The 12753-nt window shown below is 42.0% G+C and overlaps 1 protein-coding gene across 1 annotated transcript in view; it reads left to right on the top strand.

The window, feature by feature from the left end:
* LOC309551807 (NACHT, LRR and PYD domains-containing protein 3-like) overlaps positions 1-12753 on the top strand; it is a gene marked incomplete at its 5' end in the record, with an annotated part of 111959 nt that overhangs the window by 12602 nt on the left and 86604 nt on the right. The window contains one exon of the mRNA XM_082252503.1: positions 6022-6087. Within this exon, the coding sequence (XP_082108629.1) occupies positions 6022-6087 (66 nt within the window). The remainder of the gene's footprint in view (positions 1-6021; positions 6088-12753) is intronic.

Below are 12753 nucleotides of genomic sequence, written 5' to 3' on the forward strand. Positions count from 1 at the left end.
TTAGGTTTGGTGCGGCCATGTCTGCAGAGTTTGTTTTTCTGACTCAACATTACTACATCAATATACTTTGCTTAATCAACCATTCTACGTGTGAGTTCTCTTCTTGCGGGCACCAACACTGGGCCACACCTACAAACTGGGGAAGTCACTTTTAGATAAAAATAAAGAACACGTTTATTACGCATAGACCAAGGAGAAAAGGGGTATATCTCTCAAAGGCTCAAATTTAGGGTAGAACACTTTAGGGTAGAGCACTGTAAAAGGAAGCATTTTCCTTTTCAGTACTAACACTGCAGTGTTAGTATTCTCTTAGTAACCAATCATCACTAGTATCTTCAAGAAATGTCCTCCAGGAGAATCTACCAGCTTTACCTGGGGTTTCTATCCTGGTCCACAATCCTTAGGAACAGGGGAGGGCTGGCAGCATTAGGCCTAGGGGGCAAGTCCAGTCAAGTGGCCCATTGAACCATCAAATCAGCTCACCATCCATGCCCACCTGGTTTTATAATGGATATTGATGTTATGAAGCAAGACAAACATGATGCAATATGGTAACATAATTAAATGTTAATCGCAACAAAGGAGGTTTACCAAAAATACATGACATTACTCCAGGTGGGGCATAGGAAGCTCCTGTCAGGTGGAAATCACTCTGCCTGACAGGGAAGTGACTGTGTTTTATTATTGTGCCAGCTGGGTGCAGGAGCGTACTCTGCACACTCATACCGCTCTGCTGCAGCTCTGCAAATATAACATTGTCTAGCGGCGACCAGCAGCTGTATACAGTGTCAGGCCCCTACATTAATCTAGCCCTGAGTGTGGCCTTTTTACCCAGCATCAGAGCAGCCCGGGGGGCAATTGCCACCCTGCCCTCCTTCCCAGTCCTCCCCTGCTTAGGAACAGCTTTAAATTGCTTTACTTGCAGGCTTTCCCAGGAAGGCAAACCTAGTATCCATTCCAGATGGGCCTCTTCAGGCAGACAAGGCCCGAAAGAGCACAGGTCCATCAATTGCACCTATCCCAGGTCGGACCCCATGAGGAAGAGAGCTTGTATTAGCTCACCCCAAATTCTTATATCTTTACTTGGTTGCTTGGGAAGATATACAGTAAATGTTCATAATGCACACTTACTGTAAATCCTTCTACTGGTGCCAGAGGTGCAAGTGTCACCTACTGGCAGAAGGGAGAACTGAAAGCCAGACTGCACTTAGGGGTAAATGATCAAAGCAAAACTATAATTTGCCACTGGCTGGCTACAGCCATGCAGACTAGATTTAGATATGGCCGGGTGACTACATATATATAGCAGGCGTCTATGCTCCAAATTGATGTCTCAACTTACCTCCTCACCCTCCCCCCTGCCCCGTGATTTTTTCTGCCTTGTAATGGGCTTTCACACTGTGTATTATATCGTGCCTTATTGTGTCTGTAAACATATGACTTCATACGTTTTCATGCCTATGTATACTCTGTTCTACTGTGGGATCATTGGCTCTCAGTATACTTTACTGTGTACATTGTCAGTTTTATATTTTGTCAATAAAATTGTTTATGGAAAAAAAAAATATATATAGCAGGATGTTGGCACTTAGCAACACATCAAATCCTATCATCAATTCTTGTCTGTTGAACCAGGAAGGTATTTTATTTGGATTTTTTTTTCTGGAGGAGGGAGGTGGGTGGGTGATGTATTTTAAATGAAAAATGTCCCCAAGAATAGGCTTTCTTTGGGTCGGATCCAAATCTACTACTGTAACATTGGTTCTTTCCTCTCCAGTACATTGTCTTCTAGGCTAATTCATTACATTACTCTGTACTAAATGTAGCACTTACCCCCAGAGGGGCCACTCGGAATATGCCCACTGCCCAGGTTTCCCAGTATAGTAGAAAGGCTGCCAGTCCCACAAGCACAGTCCCATGCACACCGACAATTCAGGCTCAGTCTAGGGGATGTCTTTTTAGTATTTACTGCTGAAGACATTTACAGGAGAGGGTTTTAGGGTCAAAGAATACCCTAGTAGCAGTAATGAGAGGACAAACTTATCACTAATCCTCTCTATAGCCACCTTTTCTGGAAGTAATAGAGAATCACTAGTATATCTAAGACTCTAGCAATATACTAGCAAGATATACTCCTTTAGTAATCTTTTTCAGGCCCTCGGCCCAGCTTCTGCAATCTCTTTTATCAGTAGCACTCAGTATCCCAGAAGACTTGAATCCTCATTGGAAAAGCAAGAACAAGTCTACCAGGCCTCCTGCACATTTATCACCTCCCCAGCCACATTCTGGATGCCTCCTTCCAGGGATTGGTTGGGGCGTGATGATCACTCAACTGATCACCTGAATCTAGCTGCCCTATGCTCTGGAAACTTCTCTCAGAGGCAGATGGGAGCAATGAAGCTCTCAGCTCAGGAAACCCTGAACGAGAGAAAACAAAAGTTCACTACTCCACTCACTACAGCAAAGCCAAAAACTAAATTCAACCTAGCAGCCTGATTAGAGGAGGGCACTACATCAACATAAGCTTTTCTGGCATTTTTTTAACAAAAACTAGCAGAAGACTTGGTAGCCTTCTCTTCAGGCAGCAGTATTTAGCTTGGCAATAAAAGATGGGGAATATTGAGGGAAGTTTACAGGGGTGCTTACAGTGGTCAGATTTTAATAATTTATCTCAATCAAAAAACATTGTTTCACCAACTGCTTAAATTGATAGTAAATGCGGACAAATTACAAATCCTGGCCCCCTGCAAGGTAAGGTTGTATTGTGCTAGTATACATTGCATACTAGCAAATTATGAAAGACTTACCTTAAAACGAAGCTCTCCGGCGGTGCACTGTCCCTGCTGACAAGGCTTCGATCTTCACCTAGTCTTCCTTCTGGGTTCGCCAGCTCTGGCCATTTGAATGGCTGAGCCGCGATGACATCACTCCCACTCATGCGTGCGGGAGTCACGGCCGCCACACAGAGTTCTGGAGAGACCGCATGAGTATGCCGTTTCTTTAGGGTGCATACGCCAGTGATGTCACTGGGTGCAGAGACAGTAGATATCTCCTAAATTTGCATTGTTTAGGAGATATTCCTTGTACCTACAGGTAAGCTTTATTACAAGCTTCCCTGTAGGTACAAGTGTCCCAGCAGTGTTTACTACTGCTTTAAAAAGTAAGAGCTGGAGTTCAGCTTGATTTTGTTACTCACTTTTGTACTAGTCCATCTTACACTATCCTCTCCATATAGCGCTGCTGTCCAAAGGTGTCTCTGTTGCTCCTCCATAGACAGCTCAGCCACCCTAGTACAGGAAGTGTGTTATCAGCCAAACTATCAGATGATAATAAGGGAAAAAAACTAAAAACAAAAATGAATGTAGCCGCATCTAAGAACTGACGAGCTGCAACATACTCCTTTTTTGCTTTTGAGTTTAAATACACTTTTCAGCACACAAGAGACCTCACCTGTCCTTTTTCGGTAACGCACAACAATAAAATACCCCTACTAAACGACTAAAGTCCTACCATTCCTACTTTAGCCCTCCAACCCTTTTTGCCACCTTGGTGGCTGCTCGGGGAAGTCTGAGCATTATTTTCTCAAAATACCCCTACTGATGAAGTCAATGCTGAACACTCGACGTAACGCGTAAAGGGGGCGGAGCCTGATGGTCACACGTGACATCATCTCTCTGCCACAGATACAGCTCACACGGCTTAAGTGCTCTGCTTTGTATATCAGCCCATCGATTTATTTACCATTAAAGGGGACTGCTTTATCTGACCCATTGGTGACTCTTGGGTCAGATGGGAAGGTGAGAGGCTTAAACACTTGGTGGTGGATTGAGAAGCACAAATATTGTTTTTTTCATGGAGGTGTACAAGACCAGCGTGATTATAATTTTCTGTGGAATTTTTGGACTTTTATTGCACTATCATATCATTTATTTTTTTTATTTTTTTTCACCAATATTATTATGTGTCATGGAAATTAGACTCTGCAACAAAATAATTGTTTACTTAGTGGCTAAGTTTATGCACCACATTATTTATACAAGAAAAAAAATACATATCTATTTTTTTTGGGTTCCTTGTAGACAAAGGAAGTATCTGCATAAACTTAGTCACTAAGTAAACGATTATTTTGTTGCAAAGTCTAATTTCCATGGCCTCAGTAGTCCTGTGATGCCGGACCTGGCTACAATAGTTCTCTCTTTTTTTGACACCCACTGCCAATTTTGGCTATAAATCTATATAAGGTGTTGTATTCAGGCTTGATGGGCGGATGTTTTGAGACCTTGTTTTTACCTCACATGTGAATGTGGAATGCATTATCAATACAGAACATGTAAGTAGCTTAGAAATGTTATATCATGAATTATGGTATGTTGATTATATACTCCTATTTACTATGATGTTTGTATTTATAGAAAATGTATGTACAGTGTACCCCTGAAGAAGAAGCAACATATGCTTTGAAACGCGTTGGGTAATGCTGCTGCTTATGTACATAATTTGTACATACATGTATTGATATCATACAATGCTGGTATATTCCATGTACATTCTTTTATAGCATTTTTTTTTGGTGAAAACTTTATTACCAAAATACTCCCCCTTTCCTTTTTGTTTTCTTTGTATTAAAAAAACTTTAATATTTTTAATACTCCAGTAGTTTTATTCAGTGCCTGTAAAGTCCCAATCCTAAGGGGAAAATTGTTCTTTGTACCGCTTGCTGACCGCCCACAGTATATATACATCATGATGTGTAATACTGGGGTTATGGCAGCAGCTAGCTACCATAACCCTAGTATAATTTTTTTCTGTGGGCGATTTGGCATCTGCTAAAAGGGATTCGCCACGGGATCACCTTGAATGATGGCAGGAGAGGTCTTTTTGACCCCAGATGTCTCAATAAAGAGGACCTGTCATGCTCATTTCTATAACAAGGGATGTTTACATTCCTCGTAATAGGAATAAACGTGATAAAAAAAATAAATAAAGAAAGGGACAGTGTCAAAATAAAAGATAAAAAGTTAAATATTTAAGAAAAAAAAATTGTAAAGCGCCCCATCCCTCCATACTCGCGTGCAGAAGTGAACTCATATGTAAGTCACGCCCGCATATGTAAACAGTGTTCAAACTACACATGTGAGGTATCGCCATGATCGTTAGAGTGAGAGCAATACTTCTAGCACTAGACATCCTCTGTAACTCTAAATAGGTAACCTGTAAAAGATTTTAAAGCATCACTTACGGAGATTTTTAAGTACCGTAGTTTGTCGACATTCCATGAGTACGTGCGCAATTTTAAGGTATGACATGTTGGGTATCTATTTACTCGGTGTAACATTATCTTTCACATTATACACAGAAATTGGGCTAAAGTTAGTGTTTTTTATTCTTGTTCAAATGTTTTATTGAGAGAACTTAAAGAGCAAGTATACAAGTGCAAGTGCAACTAGTACAAGTTGTCAGCTAGATAAGTAAATCACAAATAGAGCATAGGAATAACCATGCAGGATCAAGCAGCAAGTAGTAATTAGCATGGGAGGACAAATGCCAACCAAGGTACACAAAAGTATGGTAACAATCCATACATAAATTAAATATAGGTAAGGAGAGGAATAAACCTGGGAAGGGTATCATGGGGGAAAAAGCATGTAAGGGCATCCCAACAAGTACTCAGAGGAAGACCTACCCAGAGGCCAGAGCCAGGCAGAAAGAGCTGCTTGAGAGCAAAAACGAAGAAAGGATAGAGGCAGGAGGTGTTTTTTTCTTTAATCATATGTTTCATAAATAGTTACGCCGTTGCGTTGCGTGACATACAAAACTGAAACTACTGCTATTTTATTCTCTAGGGTGTCTCCTTTTAGAAAATATATAAATACTGAAAATATATAATGTTTGAGGGTTTTTGCGATCTTCAGGCCTAAAATGATTTTTTAACGTGTGCAAATAACAACTCAACAAAAAGGCATAATGTGTGGCTTTGTGCATGTGCATCTTCTGCTTGATTTATGTTACTTTTTTCTATAGGTGAAGGTCTGGTGGAGCAGATTCTCCTGGATGAACATGGACATTCACTGACTCCAGAGTTGAAAGGTAAATAAAATATATAGATTATACAGTACAGGTGCATCTCATAAAATTAGAATATCATCACAAAGTTCATTTTTCAGTAATTTAGTTCAAAAAGTGAAACTTATAAATTTTATATAGATGCGTTACACACAGACTGATATATTTAAAGCATTTTTTTCTTGATGGCTTACAGCTAGTGAAAAGCCATAATTCAGTATTTCAGAAAATTAGAATTTTACATAAGACCAATAACAAAAAAACCAAACACACAACACAGAAATGTTGGCTTACTGAAAAGTATGTCCATGTACAGTATACTATGCCCTCAATACTTGGTCGGGGTTCCTTTTACATAAATGACTGCATTAATGGGGCATGGCGTGGATGCGATCAGTCTGGGGCACTGCTGAGGTGTTATGGAAGCCCAGGTTTCTTGGATAGCTGTCTTCAGCTCATCTACATTGTTGGTTCTGTTGTCTCTCATTATCCTCTGGACAATACACCACAGATTCTCTATGGGGTTTAGGTCAGGTGAGTTTGCTGGACAATCATAGTGATATCAAAGCATAGTGATACCATGATCATTAATCCAAGTATTGGTAATTTTGGCAGTGTGGGCGGTGCCAAGTCCTGCTGGAAAATTAAATCAGCAGCGCCATAAAGCTGGTAAGCAGAGGAAAGCATGAAGTGCTCTAGAATTTCCTGGTAGCGGGCTGTGCTGACTTTGGACTTGATAAAACACAGTGGGCCAACACCAACAAATTATATGGTTCCCCGAATCATCACTGACTGTGGAAAATTTTGCAATTAATTTGGAAATCAAGGTACCAGAATCTGGAGGAAAAGTTGAGAGGCACAGAATCCAAGTTGCATGGGGTCCAGTGTGAAGTCTCCTCAGTCAGTGATGATTTGGGGAGCCATGAGAAATGTAATGCAGCTAACGGGCTAGTTCACCTTTACAGAAAACATGTAAAGATGAACTGACACTGGACAACCTCCCCACCACCTGGTCCCCACTGTACTTACGCCCCACAACTGCAGGCATGTCAGCACCCTCCCCAGCCAGTTTAGCAGTTGGGAGATTAGAAATCTCTGCTCTTCATCAGCGCTTCTGGGACAGACCAGTTTGGTCGGCTGTCCCTCCTTTCCCTGAAGCCGGCTGCTGAAGAGATCGCATAACCAGAGCACTCTGAGAATAGGTAAGTACAGTACATGCATCTTCCTTCTACAAGGTAGTTAGTATAGGTGTTAGAAGGTAGGTGGTGCAGTTTTAAGCTTAGGTTTTTCTAGCCTGGAATTCCACTTTAAAAAGTGTCCTTTTATGCAACTTTGCATTAATCCAGTTCCAGCCACTAGCCACAAAATTGCTTATTGGGAACACTATAGCCAGAGTTGCCAAGCGCCATTCACTAATACAATACCAAAAATTGAAATACTATTAAATCCTATTTTATTTTATTTCAATTTTGATGCAGATGGTAAGACTTGTTTGTTGCTTATTTTGATTTTTATGTTTTTCTTTCCTATTGGTCTCTTGATTGTTGGCCTCACTTTCTTTTTAAAGGTGGCCCCTTGGCTTGCAAGGTTCTATGGTGCTTCGCGGCAGCCATTTTTTGTGTTAACAGAATTTATACAGATGCTGCCTGCGCTGAATATTCACCGGCTGCCAAGAGTACTGGAAACAATAATGGGAAATGATAAGCCGTACATGCGTAAAGGCACTAGAAATGGTGGGATGTGAAACCCTAAGGAGAGAAATCAAGAGACTTTTTAACCACTTGCCGACCGGTCACGTTGACCGTACCGCGGCTCGATATTGTCCAGCGACGTAGACCTACGTCGCTGAACTCCTCCCCTTGGCTTGCTGGAGGCTCGCTCCCGCTGTATTTAGTTACAGCGGGAGTCTCGGGCCAGGGGAGGAGCGGCTGTGATCACCGCTGCTCTTCTCTGATCGCCGGGGATCGAGTGTGGAGATCCGCCCGCTTGTGTAAACAAAGCGGGCGGATCTCCTAAGTGACAGGCGTGGTCAGATTGCAGGATTCAGCCTAGCTGAACCTGTGATCTGTCCCTGTGTCACTCAGTCCCCTCCCCCCACACACGTTAGTAAGCACCAGGCATACATTAACCCCTTGATCACCAATAAAAATTAACCCCTTCCCTGCCAGTGTCATTTGTACAGTAACAGTGCATATTTATAGCACTGATTACTGTAGTAATGTCACTGGTACCCCCAAAAGTGTCAAAAATGTCAGTCAAGGGTCCAATCTGTCTACCACAATGTTGCAGTCCCGCAAAAAAAATTGCAGATCGCCGCCAGATTCCCGCCATTACTAGTTAAAAAAAAAAAACAATAAAAATTACATAAATTTCCTGTAGTTAGTAGCTGCGATAACTTTTGCGCAAACCAATCAAAATACGCTTATTGCGATTTTTTTACCAAAAATATGTAGCAGAAAACAAATTGGCAAAAATAGTTAAAAAATTTTAATTTTTACTTTTTTTTTTTGGGAAATTTCATGTAAAAAAATGTAAAAATATTGTTATTTTTTCAAAATTGTCGCTCTTTTTTTGTATATAGCGCAAAAAGTAAAAGTTGCGCAGGTGATCAAATACCACCAAAAGAAAGCCAAATTTGTGGGGGAAAAAAGGACATCAATTTAATTTGGGTACAGCATCGCACGACTGCGCAATTGTCCGTTAAAGTAACACAGTGCCGAATCGCAAAATATGGCCTGGTCAGGAAGGGGGTAAAATCTTCCGGTCTTAAGGCGCTTAAAAATACTCTCATTGAGAATTTTTTTGTCAAAGACATGTAGCTAAATACATTTTGGCCTAAATATATGACAAAAATTAAATATATTGGATATTTTATAACTGTCAAAGTTGAAAAATATTGTTATTTTTTCAAAATTGTCGCATTTTTTTATTAATATCGCAAAAAAAGAAAAGCGCAGAGGTGATCAAATACCACCAAAAGAAAGCTCTGTTTGTGGGGAAATAAGGACATAAATTTCGTTTGGGTACGGTGTTGCATGACCGCGCAATTGTCAGTTAAAGTTGCACAGTGCCGAATCGCAAAAAGTCGCCTGGACGTAAAACAGCAAAATCCGCTGGTGGTAAAGTGGTTAAAGTAGAACTGGAAGCCAAACCTTTATTTTCATCTTGCATAGATTAAGGGAGGGTTATAACCCAAGTGATAACAGCAAACAGGACATATAGAGAGTGTGAATCTCCCTAACAGGGGTACATTAAAAACCTGACCACTCTTTTAATCCCCCCCTCTACCCTATACTACAATATATAAAACTAAAAAGAAATGCCTTTGTTTATACTTTAATAGTGGTCTCCAAACTGCAGGCCTTGGGCCAAATGCAGCCCTTTGCTTGCCTTTATTTGGCTCTTGGGGAACTATTCCTCCCACTAACACCAACAAGAACCAACAAGAGGGCACTATTCTTTCCACTGCCACCAACAATGGGGAACTACTCCTCTCATTGACACCACAATGGGGCATTTTTGTTTCCACTGGCACCAGTGATGGGGGATAATTCCTCTAACTGATATAAACAATTAGGGAGTATTTCTCCTCTACTGACTATAGGCACTATGTCATTTTTTTTTCTCCCACTGACGTTGGGGTATTTTCTACTTCCATTGGCCACTCCAGCCCTCCTAAAGTCTGCCCTTTGTTTAGAACGTTTGTAGACCCCTGCTTTAATACATTCAGAGTGCATGCTCCTTGACTAGAATTTTGTGGAAGCTTGTGGAGAAAGTTAGTGGTTGCAGCAGTTAAAATAAAAATAAAATGTGAGTTTTTATTGGCTTTGCTTGAAATATTAATGAATTGTCTAGCGAGCAATAGGTCAAGAAGGATATTTTTACATTTCAAAATCAAAAGCTTTACTACTTTAACTGGCACTTATTTTTAATTGACAATTGTATTAACGTTTTTTTTAACCACTTCTGGACTGCCCCACATACATATACTGCGGCAGAGTGGCCCTTCAGTTCAAAATCACGTACCTGTATGCCATTTCGATCTCTGGGTCTGGAAACTGTGTTTGGACACAGAGGGAGCCAAGCAGCAGCCTGCGGACTCGATGTTCACCGGCAATCAGCAATTGTTCCCAAGAGAGGCAGAACGGCTGTCTGCCTATGTAAACAAGGCAGATCACTGTTCTGTCAGAGGGAAAGATAGAGATCCTGTGTTTCTGCTGAGCAGGAAAATGGATCTCTGTCTTCCACCAATCCACAAATACCTCTATGTTCCAAATTCCCTGTTAACACACTATTAACCAGAATACATCCAAGGACACTATAGCACCAATAGGTCCCCTACCATTACACTAGCCCTGATTTTTTACCGTCTTTAACTACCTCAATACTTGACACTTAAACCCCCTTCCTTCCCAGACCAATTTTCAGCTTTTAGCGCTGTTGCATTTTGAATGACAATTGCGCGGTCATGCAACACTGTACCTAAACCAAATTTATGTCATTTTTTCCCCACAAATAGAGCTTTCTTTTGGTGGCATTTGATCACCGCCAGGTTTTTTCTTTTTTGGTGCACAAATAAAAAAAGACCGAAAAGTTTGAAAAAAAAAATAAGTTTTTTTGTTTAGGTTATAAAATTTTGTAAATAGATACGTTTTTTCCTTCACTGATGAGCACTGATGACGCCGCACTGACAGGCACTGATGAGGAGACACTGATGGGGTGGCACTGATGGGGTGGCACTGATATGCAGCACTGATGGGCACTGATAGGTAGCACTGATATGCAGCACTGATGGGCACTGATATGTGGCACTGATAGATAGCACTGATATACAGCATTGGTGGGCACTGATAGGCAGCGCTGATGGGCACTGATAGGCAGCACTGATGGGGACTGATCGGCGGCACTGATGGGCACTGATAGGCAGCACTGATGGGCACTGATAGGTGGCACTGATGGGCGGCACTGATTGGTACTGATGGGCACTGATAGGCAGCACTGGTGGGCTATAATGGGCACTGGTGGGCGGCACTGATAGATGGCAATAACAGGCACTGGTGGGCAGCACTGAGAGATGGCATTGGTGGGCAACACTGATAGGGGGGCACCACTGGCAGGCTCTCTGAGCCCTGTTTGCCATCCCTGGTGGCCATGGTGGGCATCCCTGGTGGTCATGGGTGGGCATCCCTGGTGGCTCTAGTGGCACCCCCTCCCCCCAGGGCTGCACTGGTAATCAATCATCTGATTACCAGCACAGACCCCCCCTGTGATCAGTGAGTACTTAGAAATACTCACTGATCCCCCCGGCTGCAGCACCGATCCTCTCCTCTTCTCCTCACTGACAGGATCTGTCAGGAGGAGAAGAGATCGAAGCCGTTACAACGGCTGTATTGACATTACATGATGGCTGTGATTGGACACAGCCGTCATGTGATCAGGAGGGCCAATCACAGGGCCCTCCTGCCGAGTCTTGTTGCTCTGTGTCCAAGGGACACAGGCACATCGAGATCGCGCCGCTGCGCGTGCCCGCGGCAGCGCAATCTCTCTCCTTCTGAAGGACGTTCCGGAACGTCCGATCAGAAGGACGAGACTCCCACCCGGCCGTATATGTACAATGGCCCGGGTGAGAGGTGGTTAAAGACCACAACAGCCAGGCTACTTTAACAACCAACTTTCTAATCATTCAACAGGTTGGGTGGAAAGGTTAGTTCACCTTTACCAAAGGTAAAGTGGTGGAGCACCTATTTGTTGGGGAGAGGAGCACTATATACTCTTCCAGGATTTCCCTACAAATATTATGGCGGATGGGCTTCAAAGATTGATTGAACATCACGTTGGACTATATTTATTTGTTGAACTGATTATTTAATTTTTGAATTGAGAATTTTTTTTGGGACATAATACACATAGTTTTTGTATCACCTGTGTTACACTATTTAGCAGTGCAGCATTATATGATTTTTTTTTTGTTTTTTGTACAAAAATTGAATCAATTTTGATTCTAATGGTCACATGTATACTAATATTGATTTTTTTTGGGTTTGAATGAGGGGCTCACTATTGAGTATATAGTATACACATAATTTGGCATTTTACAATGTCATTGTATAATCTCCTTTAAATTTATTTTAGCTTTTTTCGTTGAATTATAATTCAGTAAAGTAGGCCCTCAAAACAAATGGTTGTTGGTAGATCTAGAGAATATTGTACAATTCGAAAGATGATCAGTTTGAGGCTAGTCCTCCTTTAAAAAAAATAAATAAATAAAAGACCTCTATGTCCTTACCTACATCAAAAATAATATTAGTAAGGCTCCATTCACATGTCAGCGTATGGATCGCGGGCAGAACCGCCGCGGTTCCGCCCGCGATCCGGAGATTATTGCAAATCGAGGGACGCCTGTGCGTTGCCCGTTGATTTGCAATAGCCCCCCAAACGCTGAGCGATGTTGCCGTGATTTCCGCCTGCTGAATCGCGCTAAAAAAAAAATCGCGGGACGCATTACGCCCAAAAAAGTACAAGAGCTTCTTTGGAGCGTAATGCGTCCCGCGATTTTTTTTGCGCGATGTTACCGCGATTCGGCAGGCGGAAATCGCGGCAACATCGCTCAGCATTTGGGGGGCTATTGCAATTCAACGGGCAACGCACAGGCGTTCCGCGATTTACAATAATCTCCGGATTGCGGGCGGA

This window comes from Pelophylax lessonae, assembly GCF_965119305.1.
Source record: "Pelophylax lessonae genome assembly, chromosome: 3".
NCBI classification, from domain to species: Eukaryota; Metazoa; Chordata; class Amphibia; order Anura; family Ranidae; genus Pelophylax; species Pelophylax lessonae.